General features: G+C 52.3%; 1 protein-coding gene across 10 annotated transcripts in view; it reads right to left on the reverse strand.

Annotated features, from left to right (window-relative positions):
* Positions 1 to 804: 804 nt before the first annotated feature.
* LDLRAP1 (low density lipoprotein receptor adaptor protein 1) overlaps positions 805 to 24,932 on the reverse strand; it is a 29,608-nt gene continuing 5,480 nt past the window's right edge. For 3 of the 10 annotated variants that reach the window (XM_068917333.1, XM_068917334.1, XM_068917331.1), the window contains exons 2-9: positions 18,254 to 18,396; positions 16,321 to 16,433; positions 13,231 to 13,345; positions 9,626 to 9,698; positions 8,850 to 8,933; positions 6,717 to 6,847; positions 4,497 to 4,531; positions 805 to 2,905 (exon numbers count right to left, since the gene is read on the reverse strand). In XM_068917333.1, coding sequence (XP_068773434.1) covers positions 2,761 to 2,905; positions 4,497 to 4,531; positions 6,717 to 6,847; positions 8,850 to 8,933; positions 9,626 to 9,698; positions 13,231 to 13,345; positions 16,321 to 16,433; positions 18,254 to 18,349 — 792 coding nt within the window. In that variant the 5' untranslated portion in view covers positions 18,350 to 18,396 and the 3' untranslated portion in view covers positions 805 to 2,760. Of the gene's footprint in view, positions 4,532 to 5,417; positions 5,569 to 6,716; positions 6,848 to 8,849; positions 8,934 to 9,625; positions 9,699 to 13,230; positions 13,346 to 16,320; positions 16,434 to 18,253; positions 18,397 to 24,932 lie in introns of all 10 variants that reach the window. The other 7 variants (XM_009674417.2, XM_068917332.1, XR_011135995.1 and 4 more) reach the window with 6 other exon arrangements.

Genomic DNA, 24,932 nt, shown 5'->3' on the forward strand with positions numbered 1-24,932 from the left:
CTGCAACCCAGCTCCAATACGCCCAAAGGGAGCCTGGCAGTACTCACAGGTTAAATCTATTTGTCAGCATCCCCAAATGAATTTCCGCCTTTGCTTCCCAGACGAGCGTTAGCAGCGCGATTAGATGGTAGCTGCAGGAGCCCAATCTCTCCAAAGCTTGCAGCAAGCAAAGACAGGAATTGGAGGGGGAGGCAGAACACAGAGAGGTGCAAGGTTCTCTGAGCTGTTTTTATTTAAAAAGCAACTGTACAAATTAAATTCCCCCCAAGGGAGAAGTACTTTGCACAGTGACTCAGAAACTCTATCAATTAAGAGATTTTTTTTTTCATGTTACCAGCACCACGTTTACCTGCAGATGAGACCTAACCACCGATTTCCCTTTTTCATCTTTTGTTAGCATCCTTACCTAAAGGCTGATTCAGCTAAGCATGGGCTCAAGCAGGGAGCAGGCTGCAAACCGTCAACTCCTGACCCCATTAGCATTGCCCCGTGCAGCTCACGTGAGAAGGCAGCTGCTGCACATCCCTTCGCCGCATCCCGCGTGGCTACATCTGGCCCTGCTAAGTGCTTACTGGAGGCAGCACCACTGAGTGTTGTCTAATTCCAGCCATCATTTTTCCACATGGATAGCCCCGGAAACAGGCTTCTGACAGACACTTATCTCCCCCTCTCTGGCTGTTGTTTCCATTCGCTTACTGGCTACACCTCAAGGGAGACAGAGAACACCACCAGTTAGAAATACAATGGAAAGGCTTCTACGTATTGAAAACATCATGGTAAAAATAAAGTCACCCAACAAAGGCGTTCCAAAATTGGTAGAACTTTTATTTTCCTCAATACAGATATTCTTTACAGCATAAGATTTTCTTAAAAAAAAAAAAAAACTATGTACATACATATATAGTATTGTGCATTTCAGTATATACTCCTAGCTTCTCTAGAAAAGGAGAAAGATCAATGAACAGAGAAATCCTCACCATCCATTCCTGCAACACAAGTTCTTTCTTAGAAAGATCACCACTCCGCAAGGAGTCAGAACAAGGTGCTTATTACAACCACTTCTGTGTCGTTCAGGTGTTGCTTATGCAATAGATTCACGTCTCTAGTGTGTGCCTAAGCAGCATGGACAAACTTTGAGCAATTCCTTCAATTGCAAGAGACTGATGCTGCACATGAGATCAAATAAGTCATGGGCATAGTAGTTTAAAGATGTACAATTGCTTTAAACACAATTTTGCAGAATAAACGGAGCACACATTTTATTAGGAGACATGATGACTCAGCTTCACAAGTCCTCAATACCTTATCACAATAACACTTAGAAGAAAAAAATCAAATCTAAGTTAGAGTCACTCAGCTGTTTCCTAATAAATTCTTACAGCTGACAAAGGTTTTTTTTTTTTTTTTTGCACACAGTTTTAAAAGAGTTATAAAGAGCTATCTGGGGAATGAATTAGTGTTTCAAAACCAAGTTACAAATCTATAAAACAGATTAGTATACTTCACATAAGGCCACAAACACTGCAAACTGTCAGTGTGACTATTTAGGATCATTAAACTTAATCTTTTAATTAGCATAAGCTTTATATCTCCATTACTTATTTTCAGTTCCAGCACTATATGAAGACAGCTTTCTACGCCTCACAGGCTATCAGGAGGAAGAGTATCAGAACAGCACGGGAAGGGGTACGTTTTGCTAATTGAACATACAGGTATTGGTCTTGCCTAATCTGATTCCATTTGAATCTATTAAGTGGGCAACTACCAAATGGTTTTGATACAGTAAAAAGGCACGCACATCCAAATCCACTTAGCAGAACTAAGAACACAAATCTATTGTGCTAGGGGATTCACCCAACCTGCAACTTTCAACATGCTGTAGAAAATGAAATTGTTACTCCTTGGTGTTTCTGCTACTAAAGCCAGCAATGCAACTGAGCCTTAGTATTTCGAGTCGTAGCAGAAACAGTGCACGTGAGTAGTCAGTTTTGAAACAGACCTGCAGCATTGCTGGGGTTTTTTGGGTAAATAGCTTCTGAAGAGAAGTTACAGACACTGCTTACCTTGACATTTCGGACCATTGCTTTCAGTTTAAGTTTTAAAGTGCAAAACTTCATAGAGTCTTTGGATAAAAAGTGTCAGTTCCCATATGAAGTTGGCAAAGAAAAGGCCAGAACACACATGGATGACTGGCAACTACGAGGGTATCACCACAGACATTCACAACAAAAGCAAGATCTCTGCTACCGCTTTGATTTTAACACTGTTAGCAGCTGCTACAAATCTCCTCCTCTGGGCCTAGGCAGGCAGTGATGTGTTGTTCAAGAAACAGTGGATTAGTAACAGTTGTGCTTGCAATTGCATTTGCATCTGCAGACCTTTGTCTAGAAATATTTATACACAGAGACTTTGGTGTTGCATAGTCTTTTTCAGAGAGGAACAGGCACTGCTGAAGGTTCTTCCACTGGTATATTGCCATCTAATACTGCAGATGCTCTACATGCCTTCCAATAATATATGTAAACTGTAATGGCTATGAATAAATATGTTCAAGAGCATCTTGTGGTTTAGATAAAAGCAAGGTAAAAAAAATCTGCATTAGATTTCTAAAGCTTTGGTCTAAACAGTGCTGTAATATCATCTGACTTGGTGAAGACCCCACTCAGAAGAGTTCCTTGCGTACAGCACCCAGAACAGCATGAATTCAGTCGATAGACTTTTAGTGGTTATTCTGTTGTGAACTGTTAGATGCATCTGGCCTCAAAACATGAACAGATCATCTTTCTCGCCTGTATTTGAATCTATTTTGTTCCAGTCTACAGGTGAGAGCGTTTCTGCACTCTGGATGTCTTGAGCCGTCAGTCCTGTGTCAAGAACATGAGGGTTTGTCCTCGACTGAGCAAGTCTAAGAGGGGAGAAAAAAAATAAAGTAAGAATAGAAGTCCATGCTGTTGCAGCCTGAGTGCTTGATGCAACAGCAACACAGAATCCCAGCTGCAGTTCCCCACTTCAAAGTCCTCCACGGAAAGAAATAACTCAATAAGGGGAGGGGCTGGAACGTAACATTTGAGGCTCTCGAGTTTGTTGCAGCTTTTCTGCTAGCTTATCACAACATTTCCCCTACAGCCATCCAGGGAATTTGCAGTGTGGACATCCTGTACATTACCGGTGCCTTTTTCCTCCTCCAAACTATTGTTGATGGGAGCATCACGAGCTGGGATCTTATCTCAGGGTAGGGCTCCACTGACCAAAGGAGCAGCCTCATTGAAATGACTCAATTTTCATCGTGTTGTGTCTGAATAAGCAGTGAGCGCAGTGATGCTGTGCCCACCACAGCCACCTCGGCAGCTCTCAGCAGCACTCCTGCCTCCCAGGACCCCAGCCTAAACATTTAACTCTTTGGATTAAATCACTTGCGTTAAGACACAGCCGAACTCAGATAACATTTAAATAGCTCATAGGATCAGCTTTAAAGGGTCTTCATCTCAGGACATCCTAGATGTTTCACAAAAGTTCACAAGCCACAATTTGTTGTTGCATTATTAAATACCTGTGTGAAAATTCAGCATTGTAGCATCAATTCTCCCAGGCCCAAAGGTTAACACAAATATTTGGTGTTTCATACAGCGGAGGCATGATGTAGAATAAGCCTCAGATTAAACTAGCTGCACAAAAAGAAAAATGACCAGCAATGATATTCCATCAAGAACACTTTTGAATGCATCCTCCTTGGCGGATGTGCAGTCCAAATACTGAGTCACCAAAAGGCCAAGGGTGAACCAACAGTTTGGCGTCCAGCAATGCAAAACAAAAGACCACGACCAACAATATCTGCTTAATTAAGTAGGGCAAGGAAGAGAGGTGAGGAAAATAGATGACATTAAGACATAAATTCAAGCAGGCCTTTTATCAAACGTGACTTGGGACAGGGCTACCATGGAAGTGGAAGCTGTAAATCATTCCCAAGACCCAAACAAGACATGAGGGTTCATTTCCTTTGAGCTGAGCATGCAGTTTTTTGCTCTGTTTTAAACTCTGACTAAGGTCAGCTGTCCACACTAAAGCGACGGGGCTGGGTTAAGCCCTTGCTACCTCCCCAACTCAGTTAGTCCAAACCTCAGGGAGGAGCGAGGAAGGGTAAAGTCCCCAGCACAGGAAGCTGGGCCCAGCGTCCCTGCTGCTAGTACAGGGGCTGGAAACAGGCAGCCTCAAACCATCCATTCAAGCAGGAGCAGACACACAGGCTGCTTGGGGAATTAAATTCCCTATCACATACAACCTCTCTCGATCCTTAAAAGGTTGTCAAAATATTTGACTTATCAGCCAGCCTCAAAGCCTATCTTTCAATTAGCAGCTGAGGCACCGATGGGGCGGCTGCCTAGGTCAGATCACGGTGGCTGATTAGATTAGAAGCATTATTAAAAACCAGTCACTAGTCAAGTCTCTTGGGCTGGTCCCCATTGGCATGAACTTGTAAAGAGAGTTATTAGAATTACCTTGAAAATGCCTCGTCGAGACCATCGTCCATTTCCTTTGTTAAAGGGATAAAAAGAGAGAGAAGTAGTTGCTAAGCGAATGCACAAAAATATTTAGAGATCTGGCTCTGCACTTAAGCACAACAGACAAAAAATATATATATTGACTTCCAAGTGCCTAAAGCAATGCTCGTATCAGCAAACCTTAGGCAGGTTTTATCTCACTCTCTGCACAAGCTACAGGATTAGGGATGTCCAGGAGGCTCCAAGCCTCTTCCAAGCAGACCCCAGAGCTCAGGTCGGGGGATGCCATGCTCCCCTCGCAGGCCGGGAGATGTGGCAGCAGTGGGGCACGGGCTTGGCCCTTTCCCACAGCCTCCAACCAGGCTAGTTCTGCTCCACCACCTGCACGGGCTGGATCCGGCCCATGAGCCGCGCTGCCCCTGAGTCTCTTTGCACTGCGGGCAGGGCTGCGCTTCATAGCACAGGCATGCAGGATTTGGGAGCTTAGCCCTTGCTACCCATCTCCCTGCGAGGGGAAGGCTCTTATCCCACCAATCAGCGTTAATGTGACATCCCAGCAAAGCCTGGCACCCCAGCATGTTTTTGCAGGGAGCTCTTGCCACATACCGTGCCTTTACACCTTTAAGGACTGTTGCTGGCAAAGAAGATTTAACCTCTGGGCTTGGCAACGGCACAAGGACAAAGCCTGGAGATCTCAGAAAAGCTCCGTGTTTTGCCTATGTAGGAGCCAACGCCCCCAAGCTCCCAGCTTGAAAATTGCCACCTTGTTCCAAGTTCACATGCCGAGCTCTCTGCCAGCACCAAACTGCTCTTTGCTCAATGCAAAACAGAAGATGTTGCTCTGACTGAAAGCATCTGTTCGCTCTTTATGCAGAGACACATTTTGGGCAGAGCTGAAAGCGAGCAGCAGATAGCTACCTAGGGCTGAGCAAGGCAAGCTGCTTCCCTTGGCTTTTCAAGCATCCACCACGACTGGTGCACGCCACAGGCTTTTGCTAAGATGAAGGACCTGGACTCAGCTCAGCAGGACGCTGTGGACATCCCTTGGGGGTCTTTAAGGATCAGGAACCTGGAAGGCAATACTCAGAGATGCAGCAAGAAAAGGGTGGACTTAGGCTGCTTGAAAGCAACTCCTGGATCCTTTCTCTCTGATCTGTTCTTTGAAACTTTCCCATGGAAAGCATCCGAGTTACTAGGGAAGATGGGCTTTCAGAGCGCTTTGCTATGGACAGATCTGACAGTTCAGCAGGGCTCCTGGAATCTTGTGATGCGTTTAAAGACTTGGTTTAATATGTAAAGTACAAAAACTCTGCAAGAGGGGAGGGATCAGAGACTGCTGATAAGCCTGCAGGATTTGATATGACATAGAGTTGATTTTCAGGTTTAACCTGAAAAGCCTCAGGCTCAGACCTGGCAGATTCAAGAAACAGGCTCCAGGCAAAGGTCTTTATCATTCAGTTCTCCAAAATCCAGCAGACAGCTTGTTTCCAGAGAGGGAATGTCGTGGGGACGGTGTCCCAGGTCGGGGGGGTGGGGGTGGGGTTCAAAGATCAGCCCTGGTCCTGTTGGTGACGGAGCACTTTCATATACAAGAAGCTTCCGTAAGGATGCACTCCCAGACACATGATTTGGGCCATTATTTTTCTGTTAGTGGTCCATGAAACAATTAAGCAAGATGACTTGGGACATTCTGGAGAAGCCATCCACGCTCACACAAGCAAGACACAGCCGCAAACAAGAACAGGGAAAAATAAGAGTAATAATGAACATAAATTTAACCTGGTTTTAGTGAACAGTAAACAAAAGCCATCAACATAATGAATTTTTCCTTTGAATAGAGCAGTTAGGTGGTCTCTCAATTAAGTGACAAACCACTGAGAAATGCTGTTCGAGAATAAGTAACATTCAATTATCTGACAGCAGCATTTCTCAGACTGGCTTGCAATCTCTTTCATTTATTTACAGAGCCTAAAAAGGGCACTAGGAACTCAAATGCTAATCAATCATTTCTAGTAGGACACTGAAACCCAGCTCGCTCAGGCGTCTCAGAAACCCTGCATGAACAGCTCGGCAGCCCGAGAGCTCCCAGAGGGTTTTGTCCAAGAGAAAAGCCCAGAGAGGAGACTGAAGCAAACACAGAAAGGAAGCAGCAGCGCCAGTCGGAGAGCATCACTCCCTCCTGCTCGGCAGGCACCATGGTGCCCAGGGCACGCTTACCCACACTACGTTGTTATTTACAGCGGAGCTGGGGCCAAACACGCTGTTATCTAAATGCGTGGAGTTTGCACTGACGGTCAGGGGCAATTTGGCAGGATCTTCTAAATCCAGCAGGTTCCCTGTGGCCACTGCTGTGAACAGATCAGGGAGAGAATTAGGCAGAGGAGGGGGAAAACAGAGACAACACAAAAACAATGCTTTTTTGCAGCAATTGCTTCCCCTCGAGGGGGAAGTCAGGAGTAGCACCAAATTCTTGCAGCACAGCCCCAAATTTCAGCATGAAAGAGCCACAAACCTCCCAGCTGCGCCTGTGGTTTCAGCCCAAATAATTCCAGATGCTCTAATCAGGCACCCAAGACCCCCTCAACAGGGATGAAGGGGAGGATCAGCCACCTTGCGCCTTTATCAGCCATAGATGGAGGCTCCTGGTTACCTGCTCATGTTCAGGATGAATCAGGATCACCCTGGGCAAACTGAGACAGAGCATCCCCAGGTGCTTTATAGCCCAGGACTGGGAGGAAAACAGTAACAGACCTGGGGCTGATATCCTCAGCTCAGCCCTGGTCTCCCCGCTACCACTTCTCAAGCTCTTCACGCTGCATGCGCAGAGCTGTTACAGGACTCGCCAGCATAGCACAAAAATCAAGGCCTTCCCCGGAGAGCTGGGATCTGCGGAAAGACACCCCATGGCTTTGTAGAAGTGTCTGCTGTTTTAAAGGGAGAGTTGGAGCTGTATTTAAAAAGCAGGATGAGCACAGCCAGTGCTTTACTTCCCACAACATTCACGATTCAATATTGTTGTAGCAAGTAGGTGTTGTTCAGTGCCACATCTTACAAAGATGCATCTTTATTTTATAGGAACAACAGGAAATCCTGCCTTGGGTGAAGAGCGGGTTGCAGCTTGAGGATTGTCAATAACGTTACTTGAACAGCTTTACTATGACTAAAGCCATTTGCTCTTGAGCCCAGCAGACTCAACACGGTGTCAGCCCTCTACTACGCTACCAGCACTTTGCCCAGAGAGACCAGGATGCCCCAAGGGACATCTTAGTCACGGTGGGACCACAGCTGTACTGTTTCAGAGATGCATTAAATCATCCCCGCTATCCTGTACCAAGGGCAGGTGCAGAAACGCCCCAACTGTGAAGCATCAGTCTGCGGCCAGGCAGACGCTCGAGCACATTTCCTACCATCGTGCCAGCCTGGGGCCTCAGCAGGGCATTTATACCAATCTGCCACCACTTATAACGGATTCCTTCAGTCCTGGGCCTTCAGGTGAAGAAATGAGACATGCCAGTCTGGAAGGAAGCCCAGTTTAATGCTCTTTTCCTCAGCACCAAATCCTCTTATCTCTGAGGCCAGCATGGAAGAGAGATTAGCCTTTTGTCCCACTTCTCCCTGGCTATGCATCTTGCGTTTCAGAGGCAGCAGAGGACCCATGGCCAGGCACTGAATTCTGAGGGTTTTCACCATTTAATTGTTTCGTTTTCACCTGCCTCTCCTTCCTTAGAGGAGCTGTAGGCAGAGCAGCACCTGGATGTCTTCTCTTTCAGCCAACAGGACAGCAACTCTTTCGGGTTCAACAAAAACCCAAAACCAAACTTGGGATGTGAGGGTCCACACTAAGCTCATAAGGAAGATATGGCCAATTTGCCTCAGGCAGAAGCAGATTGGAGGTAGAAGGCAGCTGTGTGCGAGGGGGTGCGTGTCTCTCCATTACACAGACTAAAAACAGCAAATACTGACTGGACTGAAGTTCATGGTGCAGCTCTCTTCACATAATCACTGCTGGCTGCTCCTGACACAAACACGTGCCGAGCAGGCACCAGGCAGACCCACGGGGCTCTATGGGGCACTTTCCTACCCAAACTTTCCTTCGTGCTGAAGCTAAAGAGATATTTAAGGGCTTGGCTGCAGTGAGATAGGAGAACCTGGCAGGCAGCCACCCTGTCCCAGGAGGTCTGGGTAGGGCAGGCATCTCTGCTATTACAAAACTGTTTGTTCTTCACTGATCTTCAAAGCCCTCCCAGGAGACTCTCCAATTCAGTGAAAAACTCTGCAGGCATCAGGCTGTTCCTCATCAACTCAGACTCCTCCAGAGCCAAAAGCAAAGCCCTCCCATTGGTGACTTACATGCTTCGGGGCAGGCAGGAGCTTCAGAGTTTGGGCCGCTCGCACCTTCTCCTTCCAAGACGGACCTTTCTCGCTTCTCTTTCTCTGCAAGAGAAGGAAACCCCATCACTGCCTGCCAAGCACTTTCCTCCAAACCTTCTGCTCATGAAAGCATGAGACACAGCCCCACTGCAACAAGCCTCCTCCTCTGGCCGTTCCTCTCCCTTCTGCAGGAGGAATGAACCTGGCAAGGCCAATTCGCAGCTCCAGACCACAGACACCTCCCTGGTTTTGCACAGGGACCTTTGGAGGGTGCCTTAGTTAATATCTGGACCTAAAGTAGCCCAGAATCAAGGTGGCACCAAGTCTCCTCCTCTCAACCCTTTCTGCTTGGGGTGAGCCCCCAAGGGACAGGGACACGGCAAGGATGACTAGGACAGGCCATTGGGTCTGTTCTGCCCAAATGCATGCAAGGCTCTGCATGCATTTTATAACCTTGTGGATGACAAAAGCAAAAATATTGACACTGGCAGAGGTCTGAAACACCACAGATCAGCACCAGGTCCTCCAAACCCTGCTTGTGAGAAAACAGTACAGCCAAAATCCAGCTGGACTTACGAGGCTGAGAAATTTGGAAGATGCCTTAAATTATGCCCAGAGGTTGGACCAGCCTTAATGGCAGCCCGGAAATTTGGAGGGTGACACAGCGCAGAGGGAGGAAAAAAAGACACTTGAAAGCTGGATAAACCCAAAATCATCCCTTCAACTTCCATGTGAAGAGCAGAAAGAAAACTCACCTTCCTTGGATGCTTGCCAGAATTCAAATGCTATTTTGAACGCCTGAGCTACTGTTAGGGTGACTGCTTGGGCCTGGAAAGACAGCAGTTAGGTAGTGCATTAATAGACAGGTCTTCATGTAGATTTAAATCATTTGAATGTTTTGCTTTGCTGATACATGTTAACCTGGATCCAACCAGTCCTCTGCTCCACACGCTCCCCCACTGCATGGCTGGAAAAGGGTAATCCAATATTGATGGAAGCAGGGACCTGCTGCTCCGTGTCGGACCCGCAGCCTGGAGCAGACGCATCTCGTAGTTGCAACAGGAAGGTGCAGGAGGCAGGGAAGCGGCTGTCACAGGCATCACACTGACACCCGGGCAAACAAGTGCCCTTTCGATCCCGGTGCCCGTGCAGCTCTTTATGCACGGGCCGCACATGCCTCATCTAAGCAAGCGCAACTGCTACACGACCCAATACCCAAACCTGCCGATTTGTCCCTGCGACTCCATGAGGCTTGTGGCTCACCAGCTGCAGGAACCACCTGTGCGGCACCCGTCACGCAGCAGCACGCGCTGGACGCAGAGCACCGCGAGCTCCTGCCCTGGCTTTCTCTCGCCCTTACCCAGGATGAGGGACAACATCTCAAAGCAGCTGGGCAGCAACTTGGCTCTGCAAGCCCTAATGCCCTTCCCCAACCAGCGAGGACCGTACTGTTGCAGTGTCACCGTGGCAAGTGACACCTTTGAGAGCAAGACAGAGACCTTTCACGTGGGGCTGCAAACCCTGGCTAGCCAGCAGCGCATCACGCCAGAGCCAGGAAGGGTCTGCAGAGCTGCGTTTAGCTCCTGCCAGTTCCCCGCTGTCTAACCCTCCCCAGCTCGCTCCTCCCCGAGCCAAGATGACCGGTGCACAAGGGTGCTCTGGAGAACGGGCAACAGGGTAAAACTCTGCAAAGTCGCAGCTCTGCTGAAGAGGGAGCAACCTCGCACACACAATGCAGGAGACCCAGGAGACAGCTGGCATCTGCTCTAATGGGCCGCAGGCGTTCCCACACCGGGTCTGGACGCCCCAGCCTGGCCCCAACCGAAGCAAGCCTTGGCTTCCCCTTTCCGACTCGGAGGGATGGGAAGCTGGGTGCGGGGAATGCCACGGAGCAGGGACAAGTCCCTGGGGTCTTCCTCTTGCTCCCCCGAGCTAAGCTGGGATCATGCTGCCTTAGACCAACATCATGGTTTTACTCTGCAACCGCCTCGAGCTGGAAGCACGCGCACAGTCAGGCCACGGCTCAGGAGCAGGGATGCGTCCACCTTCGGTCCCTCCATTTCTTCCCAAGCCAAGAGCTTGAGTAGTTTAAAAAAAATCTTAAATAGCCAGAGTTGCTCAAGATACATAAATAGTGAAACAAATGCCAGATTCATTAGAAGAAGGCCAAGCTTACTAGCAGTTTGAAGTGCAAGGAGATAACAAGTAATACTTTGCAAGGCTGACGCACGGCAGAAGCCTTGAGGCTTAAGTTTGTTTTATAAAGTTGCAAGCTAAACGAATCCAGATCCTAGAGTCTGTAACCCCCCCTCTGTACCCCCTTATACTGCAGACGATGGGGGTATAAGGCGGAAGTGCTAATGGAGAATATACTTCTAAAAGCCACACGCTCTTATGTGGGAGGGGGAGAGGAGACACAGCAAACCTATCTGTGCCAATTAAGCCTCACAAAGTAGGAGAGCTCATTTGAATGTCGGAGCTATTTACATCTTTGATGGAAGTGCAAACGCTTTATGGCAAAAACTTAAATATGGTAATTAAGTATGAAACTCCTCACAGCTGTTTACAATTTAAGCTGTCACATCTGAATCAAGTTTAATAGACCCAGCTACCGTTGAGAATTACCCATGAACTAAAAATATGGACTAATTATATGCCAGTGACTGGTAGCTATACACACACGCAGGGACCCTGCCCTGGGGTAGAGACAGTCCATGGTCTGGAAGCAGGGCATCACTTCATCTTTTATCAGCATGACATACATGCATTTTATAGACAGACAAAGAAAAAAAAATTTCTAGTTTTTGCCACAAAAGGCCTTGGAGAACTTTATTCGGAGGGAGACGTACTGAGCTGATGTACCACTGAGATAATTCTTTTAGCATTGGAGAGATTTAAATTTTAATTTGCAGAGTGAGGCTTATCTTCGCAGCGCAAGGATGGGAGCGCGCGCTGCAAAAAGGAGAGACAACTTGTAGCTTCCATTATTCTTTCCCCAGAAAAAAAAAAAGAGCCGGGAGAAGGACAGAATATTAACAGAGCTGCAGCAGCCGTGCTCCGGGCACGAACAGCAGCGCCGGCCTGCCTGACCAGGGGCAGCTCGAAGGGATGCAGGAATCACCATGCGGGGCTGGATCAAAGCCACCAGGTTGGGAACAGCTTTCATAGCCCCTCAGGTCGTTTCTCCTGCTTAGGAAGGAAGAAAACAGATCCTGGAGACCTCGTTCTTTGCCTGGCCCATCCAATGGGCAAAGCAGGTCCCTCCAGGGGAAGGATTTCTGGGGCCAGAGGGGTCTGATCCATCCTCTCTCTCCCTTAAATCCTTTCTCCCACTTGTTCTCATGTGGAAGGGCCTCAGTGCCAGCCCCAGCACCCTGCTCCACTTGCGCGAGAGACCCAAGGGCTCTGCTTACAGTTGATGCCTAGTGACCCACTTCTCTCCTGTGCCAGCTCTTAAACGCTGGGTCTCTGCCCATCCTGGCCAGCTTGGAGCGTTCCCTCCACGAGATGCACTGAATCAGCATGAAAAAAACCCACAAGTGGGTTCGAAGCAAGAGCCAGAGACTATTTTACACACACGTCTCTGCTCCGCGCCCTGATCCTCAGCACGCAGTGAGGTCCCGGGCTCTGTGCCACGCGTCACGCCACACACCGGTTCTCGCAGAGAGGACACTGCTACATTTGCAAAGATGCAGTTAAAAATTGCACGGGGAGCTTCAACAGAGAAAAATGGAACAAAGCCAGGGTGAGAATGGAGGTAAGCCCAGAACTGTGGACTAAACGCTCTCCATCAGCAAGGCAGTCCCAGGGCACCTCAGGACCGGCCTCGCTGGAGACTGCTTCGCCCGCCAGAGCCTCTCCACGTGCCAGGTTCAGACCAGGCGCAGATGGCACAGCCAGGCTCCACCGGCCCGCAGAGGCAGCCACCATGCAAAGAAAGAGTCCCAGCTCCTGGCACGTCAGCAAGGCAGGAGGATTTCAGGTGCAGGCGAAGGGACATGTGCTCTCACCACTGACCCAGGCCTCGGGAACAGAAGGGCTTTTACCTGTCACTGAGAGAAGACTCCAGCCCAGAATTACACCTGCTCTCTGTGCCTGGTCCATGGCAGTGCTGGATCTCTCTGCAGAGCGATCGCCAGCCCTGGACAGCTTTACACATGATTAACTACCTGCAGGCAGGCTGTGGAGCTACGCCGGCATGCAGCAGCACCCTTGTGGCGCTTTCCAGCGGCCGTTACCTGGGGTAGGACCCTCATCACTGTAAGTACGGGCAAAGCTCTCATTTCATGGCAGCCTTGGCCCAGCCCCTCTCTGCTTCCTCCTCCTAAAACCGCATCCCAACCTCTTCCTCTGGACTGACCATTTTCCGCTTGGTACAGAGGAAGGCATGGCACTCCAGGTTCTCATTGAGCTGGTTCTGGGCAATGTAGGCAAACACTTTATCGTGGATCTTGTCTGCCGTGCAGTAGGATATCCTGAAAGACAGAATGAAACGTCTTGTCCGGGGCACTGTGCACAAGGGACATCAACCAACCCCTCAGATCAACCAGCAAACTCCTACATCAAGGCTTCAAGCAAGGGCCAAGCAGGGAAGACAGAGGGAGCGGCAGGAGCGTTGCCAAGCTTTGACACAACTCCTTCCCAAAGCCAAGAGCAAAGGAGTCAGCGCCACTGGCCTGAGCACAAGAGAGGCCCAGAGCAGCTCCTGGCCGGACAACTAGCCTCACCTTAGCGAGCCTCCGTGCTGCTGCCGAGCAGCCAGCTGCAGCACGAGGCCACGGTGTGAATGATGTGCATCATGCACAGAGGCAAGACAGAAGAGAAAATCTTCTACTTTGTGGGAAAGGATAGGTTAGAGAAGGTGAGTAAAGACTCTGCAACATGCCAGCCTAGGATTATGTCTAAAAAAAATGCTCTGCCTTCAGAAGAGAGACTCCGGAAGATTTTCCTTGGAGGAATAGCTTACAAGGACAGAGAAGGACTTGTTCCAAGACTACAAATTAGTCTTGAAGCTCCCCTGTGCTTTCTCAAACCAGGGAATGAAATCGATCACCCAAGAAGAGCTGTTGGAAAAGCTGAAATTCAGACTCCAAGATCCGCAGTAGCAGGTGCAGCATCCCTGACTGCCCTCCCTTGGAGGAGCATCCCCTGCGAGGGCTCCCATCCTCCAGCCTCGAGGCAGGACAGGGCTTACTTTGAAATCCTAAACAAGGCTTTGGAAGAGCAACAGGCCAACCTGTTTGGAGACCACCAGGCTGTGAACAAACGCTCAGCCCTCTCCTCAGCACGGGTGGTTGCCGCCTGCCCTCTCCCTGGAGTCCGTCGGGCCAGAGCCGCGAGATGGAGCGCTCTCATCTGAAGCCGGCGAGCAGCCCAGCCGGGAGCAGCCCCGGAGGTTTAGTGCAACGCGGCAGGCACTAGCAGCAAGCTAAGCCTCTTCTCTGGGAACATGACAGATCAAACAGGTGTTAAGGAGAGAGAAGGCTGGAGGAAAAAGTGGGACACTTTGGTGAAAGTTTTCCCATTGCCCCACATTGCCCATTCAGCTCATGCTTTCGCTACCCAGGAGACTTTCTAGAGAGGGGAGAGGAACGTCCCAGTTCCCAGCAGATGTTAGGACTTAAAAAGCCACATTCAAAATTTATTTACACTGCATTAGTTTCTTGTTGTGTGTGAGGATGCCTCTGCTCAGTGGCCTATATTTGGTCTTACAGAGCTGTGCTGTGCTCTGGATTAAAGAGGCACTTAGAAGTTTACTCCTTTCTCCCATTTGTTCTCAAAGTAGCAAGACTAGTCTTTCAATAATTGCGACAAAGCTACAAAAGGTCATCTGCACAGACGCGTGGCAGGCTTCCAGCCACCCCCAGTGTTCAGCTCAATATATGATGGCCATCAATTTTCAGGGAAAGCATAATTCACACCCGCCTCTGAAGTGAACCAGTTTTAAAACCAAGAGGCCTCTCCATGTGCAGAGACTGTGTGAGCAACGTGTCCAGTGACGGAGGCTGCATTTTAAACGCAGCCACCCCGTCCTGCTGCCTGCCCGAGTACCTGATTCGGGACCGATTATCCAATCGGTAAAAAAGCCAGACAAAAGACATTGGAAGTTTCAGAGTGAATCTCCCAAAACACCACTTGGAAGCATGTTCGCAGAGCAGGGTAAGAAATGACGCGCTGGGAGATGAGCCCCTCCGCAGACACAAACCCCAGCTCTCGCTAAAAGCATCCGCATTTCCAGAGAGCTGCATCAGTCCCCGCGTTAACAGCCTGCTTAAGATGTACTGACCTCAGTTAACTGAATCAAGGGGATGCTTGTGTATGAGCATTGATTGGAAGGGACAGCTTTATAGCCTCCAGTTAAAATGTCCAGGCAGAATTTAAGGCAGCATCTAAACACCTGGAGCCCAAGGCTCTGCTTGCACCAGGCTTTCCACAAGCACAGCAGGACCGGTTTCAGCACGATCACACCCACGTTCACAGCCTCTTCACCAAGTTCTGCACTTTAACAGCAGAGGTTTATCTCCTAGGGAGGGTGGGAACCTCAGCTCTGGTGGCTTTAAATAGCTGCTTAAGCAACTTAAACTGGAAAAAAGTGAGCAGGTTAGTAGTCCAGTTAGAGAGACAGTGCCCGAACCCAAAGCTCCCCATCTCACGTTTAGTGAAGGCAGATGGTGTGGCAAGGTGAAGGACAGAAAGCAAAGCATGTTCAGGGTAAGGAGAGAAGGGACACAATACGGAAATGGCCAGATCCGAGCTTAGCTCTACTCCTCTAGGCCTGTATCTGCCTCCAACAGGATATTCTTTCAAAGGAACACTTGCAAAAACTACAGTAGTGGATATGGGATAAACCATCCTTGCCTTCCTCTCCCCACACTAGTGTTAGGTCTCAGCAGTTGTCTAAGCCCGGCTCTTTGTTAGAGCTATTTAGACACATCAGAGGTGAACAGCGCAGAACAGCACAGCACGGAGCAGCTGGCTAGAGGAGCGCAGCCCAGACTCCCGCGCTCAGATCCTCACCACTTTGGAGATACCCTTTTGCTTGCCTTTATCCTGAATTCTTTGGCATTTCTATTGCCATGAATAAATGTCATGGTAAGGCCACCGCATAGCTGCAGAGCCTTTGACTGAGGATCAGTAGTCTGCACACACAACACAGCCGGACTTGTTGTGTCTTTCCTTTTCCTCCCACACACTTACTGCACCAGACATACGTTTTCCTTTGGCTTCTGATGGCATTTTGCAAACACCCTCCCTCTGCCATCGTTGCTTTACTTTAAGACACGATGGCCAAAAAGCTGTCAGCTCAGGCCTGGATAAAGATCAGAGATGGCTGCACAGCCTGCCCAGGCAAAGGGCTCTGAACCCAGCAGAAACCGGCCCATCACCTTGAACAGAAGCAGATGAGGAAGGCGCAGGGCGTGTACACACCAAACTGCATCCCATAACATACCTGTATATGGAGATGTTTTCTATCAGCTCGTTGGTTCCGCTATCATTTAACACGATCCCTCTGGGAGAGACTTTCAGAGTAACTTTCTGCAGCTTCTTTCCACTTGCTTTAGCCTTTGGAAGGAAAAGAGGGAGGAGGAAAGTTATAGGCTTTAACATCGTTACATCCAAAGCAGCAGAGCAGAGCAGTTACACTAGATATGTACTACCTAATAGACATATTAATAGCACTCATTAATACTAGACTGAATTTACTACCAGGTGTGATAAGGCACTTGCTAAAACTTTACCTTCCCTGAAGCAGTGATTTATGCTGGCATTAGCAAGATAAGGACACGCATCCTCCAGCCCCTGCAACATGTAGGTACTTCACATCTAGCACCTCCACAAAGAAGATTTCACCTGGCGATCAGCCCAAGGAAGAAGCTGGTCTGGCCAGGCTGTGCAAGGCCATCACTGTTTGGTGAAACACTGCAGAGTTTTGTCTTTAAGACCAGAGCAAATTCACCCCCCACCAAGGGAGCCATGTGGTGAGCAGGACGGTCCCACAGGATGTGGTTTCACGGAGCAGCTGGCTTTCAGCTCCTGCCTCAGCCCTGCACAGGGGTGTGCATCTTCCCCTGGCACCTCTCTCACCCGGCCGTGTCTGAGAGAGAAAACCTACAGCTGGGAGAGCTCTGCAGCAGCTCATCTACATCTGAGCTCTAAGCCCTCTGGTTCACAGCACCTCACATGAGCCCACAAATCCCAAGGACAGCAGTCCGTGCTGGTTTGCAGGCTCACAGGGCAGTCTGACCTGTCCGGTTGACAGCTACGTGTCAACCATGTCTTGCCAAGACAGTGGGGCAAAAGAGGTGATGGGTGAATCCCCTACAGACAGACAGTTCTGCAGAATCACCCCTCTCTAATTTTTCAGCCTCTGGCACAAGTCCCTTAAAAGCTGGAATAGCTACTTGAAGACCGTAGATCTGGATCCTCAGTCCTGCTCCCCTGGAGCTCACTTGAGCAGCCCCCAGCTCGGCCAATGGTCTGTCCTGCCTCTCTGAGGCTGGTGTTTATTTAAAGGCTCCATTCTCGGTCGTTCAGAGCAGACACGAAGGGCTCTGCCAGCAGCTCCTGTTTCACGCAAGCCGCTCTCCTCCCAACTAGCTGAGCATGTGCCAGGAAAGGATCCTTCATTACCCAGCGCAGTTCGCCACCCCATTGAGTTTTATGATAGTTAACTGTACAATTGGGTCTCTGCCTCATTCAGTTTTATAAGGGTTTAAAGAAGCATTAATTTTACTTGGAGAGCCGGCGAACAAGGGCTCCAGGGAGGCCCCGTGTCGGAGGATGGCTGCCGATCAGTCCCTCTTGCATCAGAAGTTACGGCAGGGCTGGTGGCTATATTGGCTGGGAACTGAAGCAAACTCTCCTAGTCCCTTCTCCTCTTAACCCTCCAAATACCAGGAAGAAAAAAGCTAAAAACACAAGCCAGGGCATGAGCCCAGGACTCAGTCATGCGCTGGCAGTACTCAAAACACTGCTACTGTTCTGCATGTGGAGAGACGGCCAAAGGGGAGGCTGATTGCTCCAGGTCAGATGCTGCTTCCAGGGTCACACCAGCTTATCAAGCGCAGCCACAGCTCAGACATGTAATATCAACCTTCCGCAGCCTGACCCATCGGATGGCCTAGGGCAGTCCCTATGACTGTCTGCATTTCTATCCGTACTGCCAGCTGCTGCGAAGGGGCCCTGCTCACCTCTGAAAGGGCCAGACCCGCAATCCTCATGCCCTTCCCCCCCCGGACTGCAGACAGAAAGCATTTCCTCCAGTCCTACAGCTTTAAAAATTGTCACTGCTGACAGACGTGTTTGAACAGGACAAGACACGGCTCTACTCTGCGAAGCATCCCTGGATGCTCTGGGACTAGCAGCCCAGCACGGATACTCACCGTGGCTACGATCCTTTTGACAGCAGCAGCGGAGAGCTCCTCTCCCTTGGGTTGCTCCACCAGCGTCATGCCCATGTACTTGAGCCTGAAGAGCATCCCCTCCAGCAGTGTCTCGCGGGTATCGGTCCAGTTCTCCGGGAGCTCTAAAGAGGCAACAAAGAAGATCTTGGATTTTCAAATGCACAAGGATTCCCCCTTCAAGCCCCTAGAAAGTGTCTCCACACATGCTTTGGGTGATGCTCCATCACAGAGCCGCATGTTCACCAGCAGGGAGATCCAGAGGCCACAGTGTTCAAGGGAGTGTTTAGAGCATGACCAGGGAGGTATTTTAGCTGCTGCCTGCTCCCCCAGCCACCGAGACCAGGATTTAGCACGAGAGAGACAGAGGGGCTTGCGGCAGCCACGCGAGGCTACCAGCCCACGCGCAGGTACCTGGGTACTGGGAGGCACTGCAGCCTCTGCCGAGCACGGGCCAAGCTCCCTCGCAGCAGCTCGTCTATGCTGTGGGCCCTTCCTCTGCGGGAGCTGATGGATTTCAAGCTCCCTCCCACACTGGCCTGTTGCCACCACATCCAAGAAAAGCCTTCAGAGGAGTTTGCAAGGGAGGTGAATACCTGCCCTTCGCTTCCCAGCCCCGATGCCTGTCTTCACCCTGCTGTTGTGCAATGGCCCACGGGGAACTGGGGTTGGCATTCAGGTTACAGCGCTCAGCTTCGCCGCAGAAGCACCCGCCGTGCACCAGCCGGGCCGGAGGCACCTTTCCAACCCAGAGGCCAGGGCAGATCTGCTTGGCAGGATGTGGGCAGACAAGCAAGCTCTGCCTGTGCCCTGAGCTGGTGCGATCTGGACCGGCTCCCCGTTGCAGCTGCACATCCGGTTTAGTACGGGCCGGAGCCAACTCGGAGCGTCCCAGCTTTGGAGAGGGCTGGTGGTTGGCTGAGGACCCAGGGATCTGCAGCGTTCATACCTAAAGAGAGTCTTGCTTTAAGGCAATGGCACCGAGCTGCGTGCAAGACGGTAGCTTGGGGGCTGGAGCGTCCAGACGCACAGCCCTCCAGCAACCCTGCGGCACCCGCTCAGTTTGACTGTCCCTTCTCCCTCCACCACGCCAAGGATGCTCCTGTCCCGGGAGCTTCTGCTGCCTCCGAGCGATCTGGGCCAGGAGGCACTGAGCCAGCTCGACAGCGGACGGTCCAAACTGAGCATCTTCCTGCAAAACCACAGCTGCTCTCGGACAGCAGCATCCCAGGAGGGGCAGGGCTAGGGACGCCTGGCAGAGCGCGACTGCAGCCCGTTGGGCTCAGCGCAGGGAGAAGAGCCTGTCGGGGAAGCCCCAGTGACTAAGTGTCGCAGCCAAGGCAGGAGGAGACGTAAGCCATAAACTTCAGCACCACTCCCAGCGTTGGGTGTGGGTGCCGAGAGGCAAACGGTGAAGGCAAACACGGCACCGGCTAAAGTCTAAGGAACAGAAACCAGGTGGGAGCGGTCTCTCCTGCGAGACAAGCATTTACTCGAGGGCAGCGGCTGGCCAGGGCTGCGGATCAGAGGATGCCTCTGGAAAAGAGGTTTGGGGATAAAGTGCTGCAAACGGAGCTTCCCGCTCTGCTGGGGGAAGAGCTGTCTGGCTGCGGCAGGGGAGGCAGCAAGGCTGCGCGGAAAACTGGTTACAGCAGTGACGCCGACCGAGGAGACCGCACGGCTCCGCGCTGGGGACACCACCTCACCCGTGTCACCCTCTGCCCCTTCTGTATCAGAGGAAAAAGCTACAGAGCTCGGAGACGTGCCGGCAGGAAGAAGCTTGGTAGAAGGTCTCTGTTCACCAAAGCTGTCATGAATTCCCTGGGGAGCCGGATTTGGGAGCGCACTGGACGCTAGGCAGTGTAAGCAGGTATGGTGGTGAACTTCACCTGGTTTATAGGGTATAACCAAGTGGCTGAGGGATTCAGAGGGGAAGTAACAGCCAAAACAAGCTGGGTGGCAAGCAACGAAGGAAGCCAAAAGTACCGCTATTTTATAGTGCCAGGATTTACGTTAGCACCCCACTGCGATGAACAGCAAAGGGCAGAAGCAAACCATCCCAACAGAGGCAGGCAGAAACAACCCCACACGTGCAGAGCCAGACCAGACCCCCCTGGAGCACCTTCATCACCACGAGTTCAGTGCCTCTCCCCCCACATTACATCTCTCTGCAAACAACTCAGGTTTCACCCAAATCTGCCTGCTCGCTTTGCATCCAACCCACGCCAGCCGGTCACAACAGGCTGCCTGGAGAGAGAAAGGGAAACCACGCAGCAGGTCCCTCCAGGCCTCAGGAGACCTTGCGCTGGGAAGAGACGGGCGCAGTGCCGTCAGCGTAGCCAGAACAGATCCTTTTAGGAGCAGGAGGGTCTCCTCTAATTCCTGCTCAGCACACGAACGCCGCAGTCTCGCCCACGTCCCCGCAGAGCTCGGCCAGCCTCAGACGTGCCCTCCGGCGGTGCTCTGCCGGGAGGCGCGCCAGCCCCGCCGCTCTGCCCACCTGCTCCGCGCCGAGGAGCGGCCGGGCAGCGGCAGCCCTCGCTCCCGTTCGGGGAGAGCAGCCCCCGGGGCTGCCGCAGGCGTCGCCGTGCCCAGCGGCTACGAGGGGGGCCGCGAGCCGATCTGGAAGCCCCACAGGGCACGCGGAAAGGAGCCCAAGCGAGGGGGGAATGGTTTGCAGCACAGCGGGAGCACGGAGCCGCCCGGCACAGGGACCCCTCTGCCACGACCGGCTGGGCTGCCGGTTTGCAAAACCCAGCAGGCCAGCGGCAAGGCCATATGGTCCCCATCGCCCAGACGCCACGGAGATGCGCCGGCACAGCTCCAGGGCACCGGGAACGCAGGGACCAGCCCGCTGCACCCAGCTCCTCGCCTCGTCCGTCTCGCAGCACGCCGCCGGGGTCGCGCACTCCCCGGGAGCGCTCCAGCGCCGGGGACTGCGCCGGAAACGGGATCTGTAGTCACCAGTGGGACGTGCAGCCTTGGGCCAGTCTGATGGCTTCACAGGGCCCTCGGGGTGCTGGCGCTTCAGCTCGGCCCAGACCTGCCGCTGCGGGAAGCTCCCCCAGCCAACGCGACAGAGGAAAGCAGCTTTTTGCTTGGCCAGCACGAGTCTTAAAAGCGACACTCGCCGGCGCTGCAGCGATGTGCAAACGCACACACAAAAAGGCCGTGCTGACGACCTGCTCCCGGAGCTCAGCAGCAAACCAAGGGCGCACGAGATGCTCCGCTTAACTCGCGCTCTCTCTGGAAACAAACAGTGCCAACAAGACCTTGGTTTTCTCAGAAGTCAAGGGCGCCGCTGATGCCCTGCCACCCCTTAGCAGCCGGAGCCAGGCGAGCGGGCTGGGGCGGAGGGACGGGTGCACGCTGCGGCTGGGCAGCTCCCTGCCCCTCGCACCACCGCCCGCCCCGGCGGCCAGGCCCCAGGGTCCCGCAGCGCTTTCTGCCTTCGAAACCTTTTGCAGGCATTTGAGGCAGCGTAGATAAGAGAAGCGAGAGCTAGGCTCCCCTCTCGCTCTGCCACCGACTTCCCCCCCTGCGGCTTTGCAGAGCGGCTCCGCGCGAGTCAGGCAAACAGGGCTGCAGCCCGGCGCCCCGCCGCGGGACAGCCCTGCCTGCCGGCGGGAACGCGCCTCCCGGCCGGCGCTCCCCTCCCTCCGCGCTGCGCCGAGGGCAGCGAGGCCTTCGGCCAGCCCGCGCTCACGGCACGGTTTTCCCTCGGGCAGCCTCCACGCTTCGGCTGCTGATCAAACCACCGGAGAGGGAAATGCAAAACCTCCCTTCCACATCCTCCTGTTACTGCCCTGATGTTATACGAAGGGGAGGACGCTTGCTTGGCACGACCGATAGCTCCACGGCTCCTCACCTTTAGTCGCAATGTATGCACCACCCCTAAGAGATTCAGGACGAGTAACCAGGCTTAAGGCCTTCTCAGCAGTTTAAGACACCAGACTTCGGATACAAACACTCATCTTCGGCCACGATAGGGCTCCAAAATGTGAGCCCTCCCTCCTCCCAGACGCCAGCGCTGGCAAAAACAGAGTTGGGCCTCGCTGCGCTGCACCAGCCAGCTGGGAATTGCTGGTGGGACTTTCTCCTTGACAAACGCCCGCTGCAGCACGCAGCTTCCACGGGGGTGGCCGGAAGGAGCGGGGCAGCCCCAAGAGCAGCCCCCAAAAGCGGGAGCGGGGACCCCCACACGTGCCCAGGGCTGACGCCAGGCAGGAGCCTTGCCGAGGACGGCGATCCTTCAAGCGCACAGCGCTCAGCTGCAAAGCCCGGGCGCGACGGCTCCGGGCCGCGGCGAGGCCCCGGGCGCAGACAGCTCGCGCTGGGATGGGATGGAAACACTGGTGGTTTCAGTTCAGCCACTGAAGTGCTTTCAGAAAGGAAGAAGCACTCGGGGCCATGAAGAGGCAAGTGTCGGGACTCCCTAAACGACGAGTGAGCAACCCAGGCGCCCGCAGCACCCAGGGCAGCAGCACACCCGGGTGCCGAGCGTCCAGGACTCCTTTCTCGCGCTCCTGCACCTCGGAGCCAGGCTGGGGGTTCGTCACAGCCCTGCCACCCAAGGTCGGCGCCTGTCTGAGGACCCCGAGCATCCCCGGAGCTGAGCAGCATGTTTCTGCTCGCAGCAAATGCCAGTTTAGCCAAGGGAGGGGAAGGGCGAGAGCGTCAGAGCTCGCCACCAAACGTGAGATGGCAGGAAACCACAGGTCTGTTCAGATTGGAGCCTTCTGGCTCAAAACCTGTAAACAGGGACAAGGAGCTTAGCATAGATACTCCTCCACACATCCTGTTCTATATGATTTAGCACTACTTTATCCATCTTCAGCTAACGTAAGCAAATGCATTTAGGTTTCCCCTTAGCTAAGTACGCACTTAGGCCAGTTACGCATTTAGCAGGTCTTTCCCGGGCAAAGCGGTCATGTGCAGCGTTTTGCAAAGCAGATGCCTGTCCCAGCTGACAATTCGGCCTGCTCGTCATTCAGATCCACTCAGCAGGCAGCAACGCTCATGCAACTCGCAGGCCTGTTTGCAACATCGCATAATAGCGGGCTCAGAAGGGTTTCCAGCCCGAAACCACAAGCAGCTTTGCTTTCTAGTTACTGAGAGCCATATCTGTAAATAAGTCCCATGAGGCCACTTTCTGAATGCACTTCTCCAAGTCCCAGCCCAGCACCAAACTTTTATAGCAATGGAGTCGGGCTCGGGAGTCCTCGGTGAAGCCCCAGTGCTGCCGTCCAGCGCTCTAGGATTTCAGATCCCACAGCTACTGGCCTCCTAATCCTTACAAAAAGGCACAAAGATCCAGGGTAAATCTCATCAGGAGATTAGTAAAATCAAGAAGTTTGATCCTGCCTCTGGGCAGCAAGTTTCCAGGCACAGGCGTCTTCCGCCTGGCGCAGCAGCAGCTGCCAGGTACCTACCCGGAGCCGGGCTGTAATGCTTTTGCAAGCTGCCAGAGTATTCAGAGCTTGTCACGTCCTCTCAGCAACTTCACTGCTCTTTGGAGCACCTAAAATGCCATTCCAGCCCACCATCCTGTCTGCAACAGGTGGCTCATACCGCAGGCACGGTTTTAGGCCTCCGTTTCCCCCCCTGCTCTTTACGTTATAGTGCAAAACTCTGCAGGGAGGACTGCACCGACTGGGGGGAAATGGCAGCAGAGCACCGCGCCGCCGCTCGCCAGCCCTGCAGCAGGAAGTAGCGGCTCTCTGAAAATGCCAGGGCCGGTCCCTGCTTCCCGCAGGCAGGGCCGAGCGCGGGTGAAGGAGACGAAGGAGCAGCTGGAGAGCCTGGGGCCGCACCGAGCTGTGGGTCTGTCCTGGGGAGCAAGAACCCGTCCAGGGACGCAGAGCAGAGCTGGGGGGACTGGGGTGCAGAGCGAGGCAGGAAGGCCAGATTAGAGGGACGAGGCGAGAGCTACTGGGGGGTGAAATCACTTTTCTCCCAGCTCTCACGAATGATGAAGCAGAAAGTGCCAGGGAACCGTTGGCACTGCAAATTACAGTAATTGTCCAAAGCCCCTAAAGAATGTAATACCAGGTTTGACAGGAGCAACCAATTTAGATGCAAACCCTCTCAGGCATGGAAAGAATTGCATTGTATCCTGCGTGCAACGCTGAGAAAGTTGCATGTGTCTGGGCCAACTAATAAGAGGAAAATTGCAGACAACCATGGACGGGACTGTCTGGACACAGCGCGGACAAAGGGGTGGGAAGGGAGGCTGCAATTCCATGCCCGGACGCAACCTCTTCTACAAGTCCTGTGTCCTTGGTGCTACCAGAGCAAAAGCCAGCCTGGGCTCTTCCTCCCCTCCAGCCGGGCTTGTCCCAAACCACAGCAAGAAAATGCTTGGCAAGAGCCGAGAGCTGAGCGGCTAGTCACCCCGGCACGCACACGCGCGCTATCACATGCTAGAGCAAGCAGTGGAATGAGGCCAGAAAATGCCTGCCAGGCAATTTGCACTCCATCCCTCTCGCTCTCAGTACCTGGCTCCTTTGGATTCTCCCTCCTGCCTGAGAGGCAAGAAAACAAAAATAAAAAAAATAGCAGAGACCAGGGCAGGAACGCACCTCCAGCCAGCAAAGTCAGGAGAAAGAGCCGGGTGTATACAAAGGGGCTGCTTTGAGGATGGAGATGGAAAACATCCATC

The sequence above is a fragment of the Struthio camelus genome, chromosome 23, assembly GCF_040807025.1.
Source record: "Struthio camelus isolate bStrCam1 chromosome 23, bStrCam1.hap1, whole genome shotgun sequence".
NCBI lineage: Eukaryota > Metazoa > Chordata > Aves > Struthioniformes > Struthionidae > Struthio > Struthio camelus.